Source organism: Pelecanus crispus, chromosome 1 (assembly GCF_030463565.1).
Source record: "Pelecanus crispus isolate bPelCri1 chromosome 1, bPelCri1.pri, whole genome shotgun sequence".
In the NCBI taxonomy this organism is placed as follows: Eukaryota; Metazoa; Chordata; class Aves; order Pelecaniformes; family Pelecanidae; genus Pelecanus; species Pelecanus crispus.
In genome coordinates this window covers 197,998,610-198,020,627 of record NC_134643.1, presented here as the reverse complement: position 1 = coordinate 198,020,627, position 22,018 = coordinate 197,998,610, and the positions used below count along the sequence as shown (strand labels likewise).

The window sequence follows — 22,018 nt, the reverse complement described above, 5'->3', positions numbered from 1 at the left end:
ATACCATGCCAAGTTTCCTTCTATGCCCAGCCAAACTCACAACAGTCACTTGCAAATCAGAGGAAGAAGAGGACAGAAAATTGCCGCTTCACTCATATTCACTACAGCTGCAATGAAAGCACTTGAAAGAAATACTGAAACTGGTATTTGCAAACACAATCCAAATACGTTCTTAGTTGTTACAAATAAAGATTTTATTTCAAAGAACATTTCACTACACCTTATCTTTGCAGTCTGTCAACAGAGCTGAAATATAGCAGTAATAGGCAACTTGCGCAACGGAAAAATCATAGTTAGTCCAGAATTAAGTCATACTGAAACTGCCCTTTCCCAGAACAGGCTCAGTGTAAGATCCCGCATGATTTGCCTCAGGAGCAGACTTTTCCTTGGCTTTTTAAAAATGGTGCTCAAGTAAGCATGAAAGAACTCAGGACAAATCACCCCCTTCAGAAATTCCAAGGCTGGGTCACAGGAGTTTGCTGCAATGCAGAACAGAGACTTTATTCCTGAAGAGAAAAAAATCAATAAAAAACAGTTTTACATCAGGAGAAATATTTAAGAAATTGAAACTTACCTTAATCCTAACCACTGGAAAGTTCAATTTACAAAATCCTGCTCAACACAATTCAGTAAGAACCAAAGAGCCCATTCTAGCTAGACAAAAAGCTTGACAGTTTACGCTTCTTAACCTGTTTGCTCACTTGTCTAACGTTGGTGATGAGCTTCTATGTAAAACTACACCAGCTGTGCATGAAATACTCTTTTCTGGGTAAAGTGGCTAGACACTGCTTAGCAAGTACATTGTTTCAGGAGAATAGCATTTAATACAGTGGATATTCACTACTTCTCACCTGTTTTCATTTGGAGAAACAGGGCTTCACAGTCTCTCAGGCATTTTTGAGTTGTCTAATGTTCAGACAGAAGAAAACCAACAACCCACACCCCATGACCATTCAACAGATGTTTTCAGAAACAGACATACAAACTGCTTACTTTTTGATAAAACACTGCACAAGAGCTGATGGCTGGTATTTGGTTTTGACTACAACATGAATTAGTTTAAACTTTGATTGCTTGATGGGGAAACTAGGACTCAAATTGGAGATCAAACTCAGCATGTCAGTAAGGTTACAACATGCTTACTGACTTTGAACTACACATTCACATCTATGGGACAAAAGCCAATTTGCTCTTGATAGGATACCTGTATTTTTATTTTCTCCTTCTCCAGTTGACCTACAAATCTACAAAAAAACAAGTCCTGAAAAGAATGAGAAGGAAAGTATAATGAAAGACAGTGGAGATTTCTTCCACAGATTTCTTAAGTCAAGATATAAGGCACTGATTTTAAAAGCAGTTCAGAGTGGAGAATCATTAGAATTCAACAGGTTTCACAAAATAATAATAATAAAAAAAAGTAAAAGTGCAGTATGTTTTTATCTTTAGATTTAAAGTAATATGTAAATTTTATTATTAAAATGCAAGACTACCCAATTACTGACAAAATATCGAGGACACTATTTAAATTTTTTATCTAAACACTTCATAGGATATTTCTATTGCCACTCTTTAGGAAGCCAATTTTATAATTCAGTAAACAATTCTGCATCATAAAGAAACAGCATAAGCAAGATCAAACATTAGCAAGTGTCTTAGTAAAAACAAGTTTATTCATCTGTATTTTAGGCAAATACGTAAATAGTCAGCAAAGCCTTTTTGCCATGACTGTAAACTTTTTATTTTAAAAAATTGTGTTAAAAACCAATACAGGAATTTCCATTAATGTTCTAAAAAAGTTTGTTCACATCTTGAAAGAAAATACATTAGCAACATCTCCCAGCAGAATTCATCTTTAAAAAAGTAAAACTCTAGGTGCAGAGCTTTTCTACAGTATAGTATCCTCTACGTTTTAATTCAATCACAGGATTGAATATCATTCATCTCTATTGTCTCTAGAACATGATCGAGAGTGTATCTTAAATAGATGATATTCAATGATGTGTTACACATTGCCACAGGAACTAACATTATTAGAAGAGTGCACAACTGAACTTCACTAACAAAGCAAGACCTTTCTATATGCTGCATCATAACCCTTCCTAACCAATACAGTTAATTTAGCTATATGCCTTTAAAATCATGTACATTTTCCAAGGAAAAATACTAAAAAAACCATGGTCCAAATTCTGCTCCCACTTATATTCAGAGGGTAACATAAGCACCATCAAGTCGTGGTTTATAGCTGAAAAGTGTACAGAGAACCAGTGAGTTTATGAGTATAAGGGAGAGAAGAACTTGACCCATGTCTGTAAACATTCACAAAAGTCTGCAGTCAAAAGTGCTGGATAGGCAGCCTATCCGCAGTACAATTTTTTTCGTTCAGGGCGGGCAGGGGGAGGGAGAATGTTATGGAACATTATTTTAGAGGCAAATTAAAATTCTTTTATGTACTTTTCTCAGCTAGCTAAACCATACTCCAGTAAAACATAATCCACTTCTACCCAAATACAGTACAGCACCATTTCCTAGCTCTCCTGTTCAGACTCAGACAAAGGAGTACTCAATTCAGCAGCAAGCCCATGCCAATATTTCAAAGCGTAAGAACCCCCCCCCACCCCTCTGATCTAGCCTCCCCTTACCATACTGCTGATGCTAACAGGAGATCCTCACACATAGGAAGAAAAGATCCAAAGAACCATAAACTGACCTTGATCTATGCACACACAAGAAGTGTGCATCTAGGCGAAAGATCGTCTACAGCTTTAAGTATCTAGTTTCAGTCTAGATCTCATTCTATATTCACCACATATACCATACAAAACATAACAGAAGGATAGGTGCTTATACACACTATTAAGTATACTTGTTCTCCCCATTCAGTTTGACAGCCAATTGCTCTATTTACATAAACGTCTGTTCGAATGTTCCTGATCCTGTAAGACACCAAACATTCAACTCATAAGCTAAAAGGAGAGTCAAGGATGCTCAGCAATTCACAGGATCAGACCCTGAATCAATTAAATGCAATCATGAATTAGGTTTGACATCTGACACAGCCTCCTGGAATCATTTTACCCTCATGTTTTCCCCGTCCTTCCCCAATTCAGACCATGCCCCCACTAACACGGAGACAGCCTTCAAAGTGAATAGGATCAGGCTCTGTCAAGCAACCACTGCAGTCTTTAAAAATGTCTGGTATTTATTGCCATCCACTCTGGGGCAGACTTGTCTGCAATGAAAATGGTGTTCCTGGTGTTGACGGATAGTTAGCAAAACCTTCAGGCTGAGCTGTATAGTTCTCCAGAGCAGAAGCAGAATGTGCCTTCAAGGAAGAGAAGAAGTTAGGAAACAGCACTGATAAAAACAAAGAAACAAACAAAAATCTAAATCAAGCAAAATTTCAGGCACAATACCAGTCCTACTGAAGCCAAAACAAATGAAGTATAATCTGAAGTATGCAAAGCACAGAAATGAGCAATGCATCTATACGCAGATGTTAAACTGTAGTGCAACTATTGCTCTGAAACACCAGAGAATGAGGAAAGCAGTTGGATTAAGAGGAAAAATGAAGAAGCGTTAATGGCATTTCCTTTCCAGTGGAGTAAGCCACAGCTGATTTGGAAGCCATAGGTTAATCAGGAGCTGTAGTATTTACTGACTTTGAACTTCCTTTCTCTTCATTGCTTGAGTAGCTAAGTGTTCATTTTAGTGATTGGAACTTGTAAACAAGAAAAGTGACATTTCCTCAATGCAATCTGCGTACATAGATTTCTACAGAATAAATAAATTCCTGAGCAGCAAAAGCAGCATGGCCTAGATTAAGTAATTTGCTTCTTCCGATCTATTTCCCAATGTTCAAGGTATCTGAAAACATTCTGCATATTGAACAGTACTTAGCCACATGCTCCATTTCAAAAAGTGATGTGTCACAGAAGAGAGAAAACATTATTTCAAGACACTCAACTGCCTCTTTTAGTATCTTGTAGAGAAGGACAAATCTTCTCCCAGAATCTTTAATCTGTACAGAGGCCATTTTTAACAAAAGGCAACCTAAATGTCTAAACCTAAACATCTAAATACAAACTCTGATGATAGTTTCAGTTAACTTACATAGGTTAATGACTGAAAAAGTTGTTTCATTGACAAGAGAGATGATGCAACTACACATTACCTAAAGCCCCCTCAAGTTTATATTACAATTGTATTTGTGGGAACTATCAAGAGAAAGGCACAACCACAGCAGACACAAATTCAAGACAATCTGATTGCATGTGTAGAGAGGCACATAACTCACAACAAAGTGGTTTTCCACAGAAATCTTTAAGTATTAAAATGTCAGACTGGAACTGAGCACAAATTTTGCCACTACGTGGTCAGTTCATTAGATTTAACACAAACCTGGCAAAAATTTCACTTGCATGTCTTTTCTTTTTTCTTTCACTCCTCCCCATTTTACAAGGAGTTTTCAAAAAGGGTTTAATCGCATTCATGATGTCCAGAAGCATTGTACATTGGCCTTGAGTAAGAAGTTAATATGAATATGAGTTGTTCTTTATCATCATCCTTGTAATCAGTTCTCAAACAGGTTAGGGGTTTTAATCATTTACTGACTTAAACTAATCCCCATAAGTTAACACGCAAGTACATGCTCAAACCATTACTGGAAGCAAAATAGTATTAACAAATAGGTCTATTTGTTTTAATAGTATTAATAAATAGTTACCTGTAGTAGTGCTGACTGTGCAGCCGCACTATGCTGCAATTCCTGTAAGGAAGATTGTGCGGCACTTTGGGGAAAGCCAGGGATACCAGGGAGAGATAAAAGACCAGGAAAAACTGCATTTCCCGGTGTCTGTAGTCCAGAAGTCAAGCTGAAAGAATGTCAAGATACGGCTATTATTAGGAATATCTGCACCATGTTTTATCCTATGCTTCTCTTTCTATAAGCTTATGTCTATATAAATTAGAAAAGCACCTCTTTTTCTAAACCTCATAAAGGCCAGAATTTCCAAACAGAAGCCCAGTCTCTACCCACCTACAGATTATTCATGCACACACAAACCAAGACTGTCTGGAGCACACCCAAGAAGGGAACTCAGAAATTTTTGTACCTCGGCTGTGCCTACAGTTTGCACACAAAAAAAACTTCACAGACAAAAGTTAATGCTGCGTACTTCTTTAAAACATAGGAACATCTAAGATATTGTCTGCTATTACCTGGATGTGTCAATGGATGCCCACGTGGAATCCATTCTTGTAAAAGCCTAGGAGGTGCCAAGTATCCTCATCTGGCAAGTAAGATCACTCAGCACCTCACTGGATTAGACTGTCGTACTGGGGACTACTGAGGACAACCTATTTAGTAACTACTCTATCAGTTTCTAAAGACAGGTGGAAATCTACGGGTGAACTAACTTTAAAAATTAACTGTAATTACTAACTATGAATGAAAATAATGTCTACGCCTAAAGTAAAATCAGTTTTGCTCAAGAGAAAAAGAAATGGTTCTGACCTCCTTCAGAAACAGAAACATACCCAGCCTGTGCAACAAGTGCAGAGTTGAAGTTTGAGCTAAAGGCCGAGGCAAACCCTGGCAGGACCGGAGCCGGAGATGGGGCTGTGGCAGCTGCCGGCAACGGTGCAACTGCTGCTACTGCAGAAGATGCCTGGAGGCCAGGGAAAGAAGGGAGAGCAGGAGTGACAGAGGGTGTGTTAGAGACAGGAAAACCAGGGAAGGATGGGTTTGATGATCCCAGAGGTCCCTGGGCAACAGAAAAAAGGGAAGGGACAGCACTGGACAAGTTAAGCGAGAAGGGTGGAGCAGAGACTGTTGCTGAGGCGGCGAGTCCTGAGAGAACGGCGGCAGAGGAACTCACATGAGGGGCAGACACGGCTGAAGCGGTTGTAGACGGAGTAGCTAACAAAGACCCTGGGAGAGTGACGGGTGGCGTAAGTGCTGGATTACCAGTAAAAGCAAAGTTACTGGTTAGAGACGTAAAAGGTGGAAGTCCATTGAACACAGGAGGAATGGGAGCAGAGGAGCCATGTGGGGCAAGGGAAATGGAGGCCAGAGAACTGGAATTGTTTAGAGGAGCACTCAAAGAGGAGAGACCTGATAGCGCTGGATTCAGGGAACTGGGTAAACTGACTGGCACTGAAGCTGCTGAGGTGTATGCACGCCCAAGCGCTGACAGTCCTATAGTGCCATGAGAAGGGCCAGCTGAATGAGAAGGACCTTTGAAGGCTGAGAGGGTAGGACTCATGGGTTCTGTTTTGACCAGAACTGGGATACTTGTGGCAGCTGGGGCTGATGAGAGCTGCTGATCAGGATTAGTAGGGCTTGTGCCATGCAAGAGGGAGGCTGATGAGCCACAGTTGACTGGCATAATCGATGGTGAAGTGGTTAAAGGTGACTGTGCAGGCAATGTTGGAGGAGTGGAACTAGAATTGGCCACAGATGGGGATGGAAGACCTGGAAAAATGGCCAGCCCAGGTGTGGAGGAACATTGTGGGTGGGGGTGGCTGATGGAGTATAACATTTGTTGACAGAGGAAGTGGGAGGGTCAGAGCTTTGGGTAGCAAGAGCAGATAAAGTAGCAAGCTCACTTGTCATAGCAGAAGGTAAAGCAGATGAATTGATTAATGAAGTGTCATTTGATGTCAGAAATCCCTTTAAGACAGACAAAATTGGGTTAGGCAAGCTAAGTGAACCAGGAATGGTAGTGGCAGGAGAATTAGCAATTGTAGATGGAACAGGACTAGAAATCCCTTGGGCGTTGGGAGGCAAGGACAAAGGGAGGCCAGCAAAAACTGATGACAATGGAGTGGGATTATTAGCAGAAGCAATTGAAGAGGTTGCAGAGAACGGGAGGCCAGCAAATGGTGCAGTAGCAGAAGCGAAAGCTTCACTAGGCGCAGGTGTGGCACATGGTGTGGAAGAACCTTGCGGAGCTGGCGTAGCAGTGGGTATAGAAGCCAGCCCAGAAAAAACTGCAGGGATAGGGGTAGAGGTTGCACTGTGAACAGATGTGACAGGAACACCAGGCAATGAAAGGGATTTGATGACAGTAGGGGTTGGGGTGGATGGCTGAGATGTATGGATGGAAGAGGAGACCTGTCCTGGGAAAACAGGAAGGACAGGGGTAGACATGTTCATCCCAGATATGAGTGGAGTTGCAGGTGCTAATGGATGGCTTATTGCCTTGACAGGTGATGGGGTAGGGACTGGAGTAGCAGCAGGTGTTGAAGGATTAGAACCATGAGGAGTAAAGAGCTGATTCGCTTGTGCAGAAAAAGCTGCAAAGAAACAAAACTGGTAAGAATACTTGAAACTGTCAGAAATGTTTGAAATCAACACAAACACATTTTATACAGCATTTCAAAATATGAAACACAGACAATAGCTAACATACAATGTCTGTATATAAACAATGAACACTGGAGCCTATGAAAACAAAACAAAAAGGTACATACAAACACATCACACAAGTTGTACATCATGTAGGCTACCACTCCTCTTTAAAACACTGTGGGCACCTGCTACCTCTTCATGATCTCATGCAAGACAGTTAGATGCTCAAATACACTCTGTAAGAATGTCTAAGTGATACAGGTAACCACCCCTCCCTCTGATCCTAACATCTGGCAGTACCCAAACCAGATCTAATATTCCATTGGCATCAGATCACCTGGGCTCCTCTGCATCACTGAAGGTCAGAATTTCCTTCAGAACCAGTTAATTCAATGTATCATGATTTCAGAGAAGTTTAGTCAACAACTGAAGAAAGCTGATTTCAGGTGCTGGTACTTTTCTTCCCTTCAAAATCAGGTCATTCTCTTCACTGTGTTTCCTTCAGATTTTGATTCTAAGAAGGTACACTTTAAAATTCATGTATCACACTACAGTATTAAACTAACATTGGCACTTGACCTTATCAACAAATATTTCTGTGAGTCTGAAGTCAGGTGTCTATAATTGAGGCAAGCACCTGCCACTAGGAATATCAGCTTATATCAACCCTACAAAGTAAATCAAAGAGACATCAGTCAAGCTGGAGGAAAACAGGCAGGGACACTGCAAATGGTGATGTGGGGGTTAATAGAAAGAAGCTGCATTTATGAACACTGGCATGTCAAGAGCCTTGATATGCCTCTATCTAGTTTCCTGTGGAATATGAATGTGTTAATCACTCCTCTCAAACAACCCTCGTACTTTATTTTACTTTTAAAATAATCTGTTCAACTGTAAGCAAATCACTGATCCAACCTGTCAAACTCATCACCCATAACTCTGTAACAGCTTAGATTTCTCTCTTGCCCAAAAGCTACACACTCAGAACGAGAATCTTTAAAATCTTGGACCTAAGTTGATATGAGGAACTGCTGTTCTATGTATCCTGAAACTTTAAAACTATCAAGTTTGCAAACAAACTATTTCCTTTTACATTTTTTGTTTCCAAAAACCTAGACCCAGATTGCTCAGCTCTGGATTCTGTCATTTCCTCATCCTGTTTCCAAGCTAAAGACTCTCCTACTAAAGATCACAGTTTTTAATCCTGACAGCCAAGATAATCACCAGAGAAATACCACTGCAACAGGACCCAGAGCTGTTACTGAATTTCTCCTAAAAGAAGATTTTATTCCTTACACTGTATCCATTTAGCTGTATAAACTACCTTGTAAATACATGCACACTTAAAGGGGTATATATGAATAAAGTGATTCTTTGAAACAGCAACGTTTCTGTAGAACCATCCCTGGGCATAGAGGAGAAAAGACAAAACATAATTTTCCCCCCCCCCCTCCCCCCCAAAATACTTACAGTAGCTAAACTTATCATGGTCATCTTATCTATTTTGGGTATTTGTTAATACACCTGACTCAATAGTCAGTAGATTCTCGGTTTCTATTTGTCAGAACTAACAAAGTATTATCAAAGTCTTTGTCTAAATAGTTCATAATGGGATTTGTATGAAGTGTAAAAAGTGTACAAAGTACCACAGAAATAGAAACACACACAACCTCCACCCCCCCCCGCCCCTCCAACTCTCTCTCCTGCAAAAAGAACTGGAATTTTAAGGATAATACAAAATTGCAGGTAGACATAGTTGGATGTATCCGTCTGGGATAAGACATTCTACACATGGATTTCAACAAACTATAAACAACAAATCTGTCTCTCTTGTATTCCTAGCTTCCTATTGCAACTAATAAATGAAATTAAAATGGGAATCAGTTTTCAAATAGATGTGTCCAAAGTTTTACAGCTGCAAAGACATTAATGAAGTGTTTCAGTGCACTACATTCCACAGAATATTTTGATTTAGTTTTTTATATGATTTCTCACACACTTATATGCTGAAGAATATAAAACTTTAATGAATTAAAACAAAAGACCGAATGTTAATGTTTCAATGCTTCCAAGTGTCAAGTGCTTGAGATGATTTTTTTCAACTCTCAAGGGATCCTATTCCAACAGTACTTAAATACTTAGAAGCTTATGAAAACCCCACTAAACAAATAAGTTGTTTACATTTTCTGAACAAATAACAAAGATACAATCAACACAAAAATCCCCCTGTGGATTTGCAATTTACCTTGATTTTGGGAAGGTTTTGCCTGGCTGGAAAGGTCCTCATTTTCTAAACAGAGAACAACAGCTTGTTATTTAAAAGCAAATGGAACTCCAGCAGTGAATGATCCATTCATAACAATGAATTAGAAAAACACCACCAACATTCCTAAAGGTATGCATGCTTTACCTGATACCACTTGATTGGCTGTGTATGGTGGAGGAGCTGGTAAGCCTGGAGCTATGACATTAGCCATTGGAACTAAGCCAGCATTGTTGTAAGCACCTAAAAGAACAAATGAAAAACATCTCAGTTGTCAGAAGAACCCGCATCTAAATGAACCAGTAAGTGTCTTTTCCTTTAAAAGAACATTTTCAAGACTGTAAGACATTCCTTCACCAAAAAGCCAGACCAGTTAATCATCCAGGCTGGATGCTGGCTTTTGCCAATGTCTGCCTAAGTGACATGCATTGTGATCCAAATTTTAGTAAGGACTGTTCTCTTGAAAGAGCCTGAAAAAGTCAGCTTTCAATTGCTTTCAGTTCCATTTTGCCTGAAAAACTCAAAAGGGAGGAGTGATTCAGAGTGCCTGCAGCATCATTTGTTCTTTTTCTATTGCTAACTTAAAGGCTGTTGCAACTCTTCCTTTAACATCAAAGCCTTGACAAACAAAAGAGCCAAACATACATCAGTGACCATGACCAGCCCTCCAACACTAGTCAGAAAATTCAGGGAAAAATGTCCCATCTCAAATACTTAGTCTATCATGCTTCAATATTTCTTTAAATGTTAAGAAATTCAAGTGGGTTAGAAAATTATTTTAATATAAAATACTTATGGTACTTAACGTGTAAAAAAATACTTTTTCCCCTCCCTTATTCTTTGGAGCAACTCAAAACTGTTCTATAGCTGTGGTATACAGTTCTGATGAAGAACATCAGAAGTTAAATCGAAGAAACATAAATACACTTCCCAGTGGTCCTGAATGAATATTTTAAGAGCATAAGAACTTACACTTCATGGGAAAAGGTAGCACTTGAACAATACTCAAAGTGCAGTAATTTGTCATACACAATCCTTTCTGATTTCACACTTTTGTAATAGTTCTACCTAATGTTAATATTTCTTGCATGACAACTCTTGAATGAAAACAGAAAAGTAACTAACAATCATTGCATCACCCAGGAAGGAAATGTTAAACCAATATATATTAAGAGGCAGAAAAAACCCCATCATTCTGACCATTCTAACTATTGCTTGAAAACAACCACATTCAGTAGGTTCAGGTCAGCATCTGCAATCTCATTAAACACATTTTATATGTATAAAAATATATAATTGATTATGAGTTCCACTGTCACAAAAGTTTTTTTAAAAACCATGTTGCAGCCTAATAAGGCCCTGAAACCTCAAAAGCTGTTTCATATCCTAAAATGTACTCACACTTAGATCCAGTCACAGGCCAAATTTTGTGCCCTAATTTACTTTGGATAGTATTTACTTAATATAAATTTGAGCTAATCTGCAAGTTTCCTGTACGCTTTCTGGGGAGCAAGTCACTTCTAGGGCACAGACTTACTTTAGCTACTAGTAGCACCCATTTTTCTGAACTGACTATAAAGACTTGCAGACACGAAGTTGGTTAGGTGACTCACCCTTCAACATGCATGCTAAGAGTTCTACCACGCTTTCTTATCAGATACCTTAAAAACGCCCTGAAATCCCTAACATCAGTGAAAAGCAAGCTTCCTAACCAAAGCACCCCTTGTTTTGCAGTACAGAATGCCAAGATTAGGAAAAGCTTTCAGCTGCTGCTCAGAAAGACCAGAGTTTGATTACATAAATACTCCAAGCTCTTCTTCAAAAAAAATGGCAATTACCTTGCTCACTTCCAAAAATGTCTGGAATCAAACAACTAACACAGCAGAGCAAAGAGAGAGGAGTTTATGAAGACAGATTCACTCTTACCTGAGGCACAAGGCTAGGAATAGTCAGACCAAATACAGGAAAAGGCAATCACTATGTCCCTTCTGAGACTGAAATCTACATGCCTAAACTTTTCTTTTAGGAAACTGTTTTCTCTCCATTGTGATGGAGAGACAGTAAAGCTGAAGGCAACTGAGAAACAGATTATCCCTTCAACTGAGAAACAGATTACCATCCTTCAGCAAGTTCCTATGTATTTCCACCCAATTCAGGGCTGTGCCTGACCATATTCTAAGTTTGGTACAACAGCAACAAGTCAACAGACTTGTCAAGCCAAAGCCCAAACCTTGGTCAAAGACACGGCCCTAGTCTTGTCTAACATGCACAATGCCTCCTATGAATGAAATATTTTGTCATCAGAAGAGGATTGTGAATTTTCCTTATGATGTGGATGTTAGAAAAAGTCAATATATTCCTCTTTATTAGCTCTGCAGTCATGACAGGAAGAGGTAGAAACCAGTACCCAGAGCATGCTTAGGGAGCGCAAGCCAATTTCAGATATGATCATGGTCAGAGAAACTGACATTTGACACTTATTACTTAAAAGGCAAATGGATGAAACAATAGCATCAAGCTAAAACACATAGAAGCCTTACTTGGTGCAATAGTTGCATGTGGCCGACATGGTGGGATGGGGTATGGAACTGGTTTGTGTGGATTGTAGGTTGATGGAGCCTACATAAACAAAAAACAAACGGAAGAAGCAATAGTGAAAGCATTACCTAATGTTTCTCAGACAAAGAGCTAACATTCAGATACTACTACAGACAGCTGTTCTTCACTGGAAAAATACCTGATAGCAAATTTTTTCATAATATCCATAGCGAGTGCAAATATTTCACTCTTTCTGAAAAGAATGAAACAAACATCACTAGTGTACCTTTAGATTTTAATGTAATACTGAACACGGGTGGGAAAGGGAACTCCTTCCTGCCTTGTAGTTTTCACACTCTGCAGTCTCGGACTGACTTCTCATTTTAAAGATTTAGCACATTTAAAACTAACAAATACTTATGAAGTTACCTGTCCCTTTAAAATAATACAGCTTAGTGGGAAACATCTCATAATAATAGTGAAAATAAAACATTTGGACAATACTTCAAAGTGGTACCAAGTTCACTGAAAGTTTGTCCCACATGCTTAAAAATTTTGACATACAGATCAGCTGTGTTGTTAAGAAACAAAAACCTCCTCCTAAGGCACTGCTGTAATTCAAGTTTCCAAGATGCAGGCATTTTTTATGTTCATGTGGGAAACCCTCAGAAATTGTAATAAAAAATTGCATATATTTGTATCTAAAACTTCCACTAGCTCACAATGAACTACTAAAAATGCTTTTAGTTTTGTTCTCTACTACTGTAATTTAAATTCTGCCTTCAAATGCACACATATAAACCAGAGATTCTTTTCAAGTTAAATAAAAAACATACTAAGTCCTGTTATGTTTATTATAGAAGTTTAGCTTTGTTTAAATGGCTGCTCTACAGTCTTCTTGCAACATAACAGCATTTTATATAAAAGCCTCATTGAATTGGCTTGGTGGCTGGATTTTTTTTTTTTCTTAAAATTTCATTTATTTACTCATTTATTAGACATACTGGTTTGGATGGTCCAAGTATACGGGCTGCTATTCCCTTCCCCTCATTAGTACATTCTTCTGTGTCCTTTTTGATAGGGGTTCCCTGAAACAAAAGAAAATTAAACTATGAAGTATTAATATAGAAGTAAATTTTGCTGTAGAATTTCTGCCATATTTGATTTTTTTTTCCAAGTTACATTCGAGTTTTTGAACATTCTGAAAGTGATACTTCATCATGTTTGTTAGGAAAAAGAGACTGTGTTCTAGGCTTGTAAAATGGTAAGAACGAGCATTCCAGTAGCTTGGTTTATAACACTGAGCTTTTGTAAAGAGATGCATATTAAACAGTCCATGTTTCTGACATAATTAGAATTCTGCATTTTGATTTGTGGACATAAGAACTTACATTTTGCAGTCCCTTAAGTGTTCACAGGAATACTTAACACGGTATTTCAAGAACTACACTAAGATTAGCAGTAGTAGTGTAGTGTCCATACTAGCTCACTTACCAATCTACCAGCAAGGCTCTTTACAGCTCTCCCAATTCTGCCAAATATCACTGGAGTTTACAATGTTTTCCTTATATGAACAATGTCTTATTTATGCAGTAATCTTTACTTGAAGCAGCATAGAAAGAATGGGAAAATAAAAATAATGCAAGTTCCCTATAAATGTGTAATGGTGTAATAAACAAAACCCAACATTGCTTTTGATTCCACTCCTCCTTCCATGTATATGAATACTGGTTTTGGTTATTCTATAATGAATCCTAAATCAAGGATGCTGTGAAAAGCAAAAGCATAGAATCATGCTTACTGGGAAAATTCCATTTATGCGGCTTGGTTTGCCCTTGGGATAAGGGTTGCCAGGAATCATGCCACAGGATGATATCATAGCATGAGGAGCCTTACAACCCGTTTTTGAAGCCTGCAAAATAATCAAGAAAGGACATTATTTGCTATCAAATTCAATGCTTTAAAGAAATGAATTACTATCTCATGACATTTAGACTACATGAATCAGCCTACACAGAACAATTCAAAGCTTTGTCTCAAATCTTCTTCCCAAATAGTCCAAATAATATGAGGTTCTGGCAAAGTCCCCTTTGTTTTGAATAATTCTACTCAGACCACCTCTGCTTCTGCTCAACTTGGGGTTAAGCACTTGGTGTTCTCTAAAACAAATGCAGACTGTTTCCTTCAGCACTGGTTGCAATTCTGTGCCCCTTTTTCCATATGATCCTAATGCCTGACAGAAACTTCCCCCTTTTTTGCACATGTACTACATAGCTCTTATGTTTTTGCAGCTGCTTCTTTCAGCTTGCCTTCCACCAGTAGTTCCGAGCAGTCTTCATGGTAAGTCCTGACCCCACAATGACCATAAGGATGGAAGCAATATTATATTTGACAGAACCAGGGATACTAGAGTATCTTGACTACCTGTTCAAGAATTCTTCTGCATCTTTTCTTCTCCGACATATTAATTCTGAACAGATCTTCAATAAGGCGGTAATTCTGAGCATCAACAATGTTGCTATAAATAAAGACATTGACAGATGATTATTGCCATTCCATATGCTTATCAGAAAGAATGCATTACTGAAAAGTGATCAACACTTATTCAGCCAGTACCCAAAAGTACATTAAAAAAACATAGTTAGTTCAGGCCATAATATTACTATTATTATCAAAGTAAAAAACCCAGGCTTAAGTTTGGACTTCATACCTTTAAGTGAAACATGGTATTAGAATTAAATATCAATACAGAACAATGGACAATGATAGCTAAACTTTATGGCAAAAATAACTATGTTGACAAAATTAATTTTGCATCACAACAGTTCATTAGAAAGCTTTAATTGCTACTAGCACACAATTCCCAGCACAGCAGAAAACCAGCACCTACTCAGTTTGCCACTGTTTCTTGCTAGACTGGTAGAGAAACAAATTTTCATCTTATTTACTCCAGAACGAAAAAGATTAAACTCCTGGCCATTCTCTCCGTGTTCTACAGAGCTAGTGAAACCCCTCACGCAGTTCCATAAAGGACCCTTCCTTTCTCCTTGCTCCTCTCCCAAAAATAACACTAGACACACCAACAACAAAGTGTGCAAGTACAAAGAGCCTAATGCCTGATTCTACCTGCCCTTTTCAAAACCCTGACCACAACACCTTTACTGCTGTCAAATATTACCTGCCCTATCCAAACTACTGGAAATACAATACAGCCCCAAAAAGGAGGACTTCTCAAAGGAGGATATTAGAAGAAATGGGATCAGCAGAATGTTGAACAAAGACATGAAAAACACCTCAAAAGAACGGTATTAAAATGTGAATGAACTTTCAGCTTTGTTCTCTAGTTTTGGTTAGCAAAGTAAGTAGTACATAGATTTGGGTTAGGATTTCTATATGACTCCCTTATTATGCTCTTGCACTGTAGAAATTCAACACCTAAAGAAGTTACCGTGCTTTCCCCCCACACCAGCTGAAGCGTAGCAACTAAAGAGTCTATGAGCTCCAATCTCATTTCAAGAAGCAAAACAGGTTAGTTTAATGTGCCACAGAACTTCCTTTAGGCTACCCTGTTTTGTTTTGGTCTGAAAGAGACTAGGAACATTCATACAGCTTCTTAAAGCTCAACTCCAAAAGCAAGATCATGTCTATATCCTCAGTCATATTTCTTTTATGTATATTTATTTAATGAATTTATATGCACCAAAATGTTCAAGCTGGCTGTAATATATAGCATTCACATGCAAGGCAGACATACTTAATGCAAAAAAAACCCCAACCCAAACAAAAACACTTCATACAGTAAATCCCCTAAACCAGGCAGCAGACTTCCAATATAAACATATGTAAAATGCAGATCCTTTGAGAAGCAGCTGTGTTCAGTAAAAAAACCCAACTTTCTGAGTAAACATACATTTAGAATATCTATACATCTTTTATAGACATTAGATGTGTAAATCAAATGTATCAATTTAAGAGCTGTATTTACTTAACTCATTTTTACATATGTAATACTTAGAGGGCTTTTCAAATGTAAAAGGGTCAATTCCCAGCATACTCTGGTCTCAAGCCTTTTACGTTTCTGTGAGCAGAAATAAGCTTAAGGCCTTCTTTGTTCTGTACAAGATTTGAAGACCACTGTAAAAATATTGGCAAAGTGGCACTTTTCCAACATGCAGAAGCCTACACAGCAGCATGCTCAAGTCTCAAATGAACCACAGAATTTTGCACAATGTCTACTTCTAATTCTTTTTTCTACGGCTCCGTCAATAATGGATTTGTGCTTTACCTTAACTGGCCACAGTGCTTCCTTCTACAAGTATCTTAAGTTTTATATACCGAAACGTTAATAAAAACAATACAACGTAAGGAAATATACCATGAGAGATACTTACGAAGCTAAGATTTCAAGGGCAATAAGTTTATCTTTACTGAATGTGAAGCAGTTGAGAATATTAACCATTTTTGATGCCGGAACTGCTACTATTTTCTGACAAGTAAGCAAGAAAGAAAAAAGTGCATATAAAATAAGACACAACAATTATTTTAAACCCAGAATGCTACTCAGTAACAGCTTCATATCACATATTTCAGTAAATGTTTAATATTTTCTCCTTCCCGCTGGGAAGGAGACTCTGTGTGCTAAATGCTGAACAAGGAACTGCAAAAAGCACTTGCCAAAAGCAGAGAAATTAGGAAAGTTAACAATAGTTAAAAAGGGCTACACAGATTCTTCTGACACACAGGAAAGTAAAAGATACTTTAGTCAGAAAAGATACCCTGGTTAAAAGTATGACCTTTCATATTTTGATACCATTGAAAGAAAGAGATGGAGAGGAAACTTTGAAGATTAAAGGGTAGACCAACCCATCAGTTGCAAAAGTAGACATCACAAAACTAAAATAAGATTAAGAGGGCAAACTTACACTACAAGATTATGTCGCAAGAACTTACATGTTGTAAAGCCTTTATGGCCTTGAGCTGTGGTTCAGCCCAGGAAAAGTATCTCAGTAACTCAACAACCTGCAACAGAAAGGCCTTCAATTAATCTTTTATATATATTAAAAATTATGCTAACAGCATCAATATGATCATTCCGTTTTTGGAGTATAGTGGTATACTGCTAAAAAAATGTGTGTCTGTTTGTGAGGTGCCTATCAGCATCTAATGGTTTTATTTCTAAGTAGGTACCTAAAAATTCTATGTTACGAGACCCAGTTTTTCTATGGAAACATTTTAAAATAGATTACTTACTCCTCTCTATATATTTGCATATATGCACAACAATTGCCACAGTATTAGAATAAAAAAATTATGTCTTTCTGAAAAAGCTTATAAACCTTCAGTATCTCAAACAGCATATTTACTAAACATACACAAAAAACCCAGAAGAAAAAGAAACAGAAAAAAAAAAAATCTACATAGTACCAGAATAAGTTGGATACTTATTACTACATGCTAGTTTAGCAAATGCATGCAAAATAATCCTAAATTCCATGACGATCAATTTCTCCATTTTTCCCCACACAAGAGGAACAAAAATGTAATGATTTTGATAACAAAATAACTTGGAACTATTTTAACAGATTAATGCTGATATAATAATGAGGCATTAAATCTCCTCAGTTAAAAAAGCTACTATGATCAGCCTCAGTGTGATTGGAGACACTGTTTTTCTGTATGACTAAATACACAAAACCAATAGCTCCCATTAAACCCATGACAGTGTTGACTTTTACCTGTTCACTAGAAAAGTATCCATGAACATATTCAATAGCTTTTAATTTGTACTCAGTCAATACAGCCTAGAAGATACAGAAAAAAGACACATAATTAGTCCCTCAAAAATTATAATTATAGCACAATCATCCCCTAGAATAATCTACCAGTCTAAAAAACCTGACCTTACAAAGTGACATTTGCATCAATTACACTGCAATATTTGTAAGTAACAGAACACTCAGATAATTGAGAGAACAATGAAAAGCAGAGACACGTAATTTAATTCTTCTATTAAAAAAATTACTTTTTATTTATTTCATTTTGCTTTTTTTTGTTGTTTAAAACTGTACTGAGAGAACATGAGCATCACTCTTCCTTCTGACTCTAAGGTTTACATCAACTTTACGTTAAACGAGATAATAAAGTTGATTATTCATACAATCTCTTTGTATGTTCCCTTTAAAATAATTAGCAAAGCATCTTATTTCAGTGAATTTATAAAGAGACTGGATAACAAGCCTGTACAGACAGAATTAAGTATACAAGAAAGCTTGCTCCAGAGGGTGATGTTGTCTTAGCATGACTTTCCCATAGGTCAAACGTTAAATATACAATCATACAAACCAAAGGAAGCAGAGTAGTTTAAGACAGTACTGGCCACCGCTTTTGACTCGTAGCAAGACAGTTTTGTTGATAACCACGTGGGCTATCCTCCCTCTCCTACCCAGCTCACTGATACAGGTACAAGATGTAAAGACGACAGATAACAACTGAATTGCTGCCCCAAACTGGTGCACACACCTTTCTTCCCCAGTTTCCAAGGCCCCTACCTATTGCTAGCTCTCATGCTTGTTCTCAAATCACCTCCATCGTCACCCACACACCCATTTCTGTCTTCTTCCCAATAGCCCTAAAACCTACTCCATTCCCTCTTTTTTTGTCCTTGTCCCTCCACACAGACAGACATGAAGTTCTCCATCACTGCAGCCTGACTGTGAGTAGCACAGATGCACAAAAACCCACTCACAGTACTGTTTGAGGCAATCCCCTTCCCTTCTGTACCTCATTAAGAGCCCAACACTACCAGACGTGCTGAACTCACAGGGGAAAAGAACTTCTCTCTTCATGCTTGTTTTTTCTTCTCTCCCTTCCTACTCTTCCCATATGTTGGAAAAAAGCCTGGTATGTCATATAGCAACTTCTTTACCAAAACAAATGTCACTCTTCCTCCTTAAATCAACAACTGTGTATTATGTATACTTATGAAAAAAAAAAAAACCAAACCCAAAACTTCATTTTGTTAATAATCATAAATATATATGGGGAAAGACAGAAATAAGCTACACATTAAAACATTTAAATAATTGTTCCTGCTAATTGTAGGACTGAAAATGGAACACACCAACACAACTGACTTGTGAATCGCATAATAAAGAAGGTGCTACCACAGAGCTACAAATGAAGTTTAAATGAAAACCTACCAACAAAGATACAAAATAGACATTTGGAAAATGAACCTTACACTGGAACAGCACAGCTATTATTAACACCACACAACATCGATCCTTAGATCAATGTAAGTTAGGCTTACAGGAATACAAGCAGCAAGCATAGAGGAAACATAATTGCCTAAAATCACATGTCAAAAACCCTTTTGTTTGAAGTCTTTAGTAATCACAGAGCATATTCTGAAGGGCCGCACTGCAGTAGCAATATTGGAAACATTACTCCCTCCCACCATCAATTCTCAGAGCAAGTATTCATGTGCAAGCTGTTCCTTGATTTTTTCCCCTAGATTTTCCATAAAAATTCTTAGGTTGGGAGGGAAGTCCACACCCTGAAATATCTTAGACTGTCACATTTTTAGCTGGTTACACAGCACAGAACATAACTGTTTTATAAAGGAGAATTTACAACCATGACCTTATGCAAAACTGCTAGTAAGTGCAGAACAAAGACTCATCACTGGGGCTTTTGTGCACAGTGGTTTATCCCTCAATATGTTCCAAAATAATAGTACTACAGCTGCAGCATCACTGCATCTCACATTGAAGAGAAGCTGAACTGAAACTCTGCTCTGTAGCACCGACATCCAAATAAAGGAAACAACCTCTCCTACACAACCCATCATAACAAAAACACCTATTACAAAAACGCTAAGGATTCCTTTTCTGCCATAGGGCAATCTTAGCCAAAACAAGCCCTTCATTTCTGCACCAACACAGCTTTAGCAGCATACATACTGTGACACTTAAATCACCTCTGCTTAACTACAGCAAAATGTCATCCCAGGTTTGTACTTCCCACGCAAGACAGGAACCATCAATCTCAGAGGTTCTGATTTTTTTCTATCTCCTTTTCCACTTCCAGCATTTGGGGAACTGTCCCAGCCACTAACCTCCAGCTTTCCTGTTAAAAGCAGGCCACTGCACAGTAAGAAACGAGAGACCTGACAGCCCAGGTTTCTATCTCTGCTTCCCACAACTAGCAGGTATTTTACTCAGGGAGTTTTTAACAGGAGATGCAGAAGCACAGCTCAGAGCACAAGTCAAAACCCAGGATTTCACACCCTGGAGGAAGGTGTGTGCACACTGCTGAGCTGGGGGGGAATGTGGCTTTGAACAAGGACAGCAGAGCGCAGCTTAGAAATCAGCCCTCTCGGGTCTTATTTGCGTGTGTATTTCCTAAACCATCATATAAAAGGTGGATGCCTCACACTGTAAGTCCCTGTCTCAGGTCAGGCCAAGCAAACACAGCCCTTCTTCCCAAATAAGAGATACTTGGCTATTTTGGCTTTTCTTCCTCATCTTCCTTGACAGTGAAAATTCTGTGATAAACTTATTCAAATGCTTATTTCAAATGAGCACTCTTCAAGCACATGTTAGTTCAGTGGTAGCAGTCTGGACATTCAGCCTCAGTTTTATGAGAAAATAAAAATCTGTCAAAGAGAGCAAGCACATCACAGCAGCTCTACACTGTTATATCTGACACACAAAAATTAAGACACACCAGCAACACAGGATCACGGCTCTTCAAGCTGAGGGGAAATTCAGTCTTTATTGAATCCTGAAACGATTACTGAAGAACACAAACACCTAACCTGGTGTGTTCATCAAGAGGAATATTCTACCATCAAACGGTTAAACTAACATGCAAAATGAGAAATTACCTTTCTAATTTCATCCAGCACGGTTTCAAACGATTTCTTATCCATCTTTTTATCAGTTCACTCAGTGCAGATACTTAAACATGAAAGGGAAAAAAAAATTAAAAAAAAAAATCCAGGCGAAAGACTTTACCGAGTCTTTAAGTACACAGAAAAAAAAAAAATTAAAAAAAAAATAATTAAGCAGGGGAAGAAAGGCAGCTTGGGATCTCCTTAGCCCCTGGGAATTTAGCGCCGACGCCTTTGCGATGCTGGACACAGCGCCAGAGACAAAGGCAGACCGCCGGGTGCTGCTCGCCGCCTCGGAGGAGGCCGGCGCCCGCTCACGGCCCGCTCCGCCGCTGTTCCCGCCGGCGAAGGACGAGGGAGGGCACCGGGCCGCGGCCGGGCCGCGGAGCCAGGGAGCGGCCGCGCAACGGCCCCGCGGCGCCGCTCCCCTCAGCACGCGGCACCGAGGCCCCGCCGGCCCGCGCCCGCCTGCGGGGCGCCCCCACGCCCCATAGCTCGCTGCGCCGCCGCCCTTGGCGGGTGCCGCCGGTCAGAGGCCGAGGCGCTTCCGAGCGGCCGCCGGGGAAGGCGGGGCGGCGGGCCAAGGGCGGCCCGGGAAGCGAGGGCGCGGCGCGGAGCCCGGAGACACCGACAGGCACCCTGCGCCGCCGGTCCTGCCTCTCTGCCGTCGCGCTCCTATGACGTCACAGCGGCGAGCCGAAGGCCCCCTCTCCATGCCTGTCGCCGGCAAGGATGCCTGCGCAGAAATGGCGGAAACTCGAGCCGGGCTCTCCCCTCATCCGGCTCCCGGGCGTCGCGCCGAAACGCTGAGCGCTTCCGCGGGGCGCCGCCGCGCCCTTTCTGTCCTGCCGCTCTGCGGCCGCCGCTCGGTCCGGAGCCGGCAGGGTCCCGGGCAGGCCGGCGCTGACAGAAGCGGCGACGGCGAATGGGCGCCCCCCGCCCCCTTCCTGGGCCACCCGGAGGCGGGGGGGGA

The 22,018-nt window shown here is 39.5% G+C and overlaps 1 protein-coding gene across 1 annotated transcript; it reads right to left on the bottom strand.

Annotated features, from left to right (window-relative positions):
* Positions 1-518: 518 nt before the first annotated feature.
* On the bottom strand, positions 519-21,342 carry PROSER1 (proline and serine rich 1). The gene is given in 14 exon segments (XM_009482958.2): positions 519-3,322; positions 4,724-4,871; positions 5,536-6,514; positions 6,517-7,296; positions 9,597-9,641; positions 9,762-9,857; positions 12,155-12,233; positions 13,157-13,240; positions 13,954-14,064; positions 14,577-14,670; positions 16,544-16,638; positions 17,103-17,171; positions 17,888-17,953; positions 21,040-21,342. Coding segments are annotated over 14 exon segments (2,814 nt in total). The 5' UTR covers positions 21,085-21,342; the 3' UTR covers positions 519-3,199.
* Between the last annotated feature and the right edge of the window lie 676 nt (positions 21,343-22,018).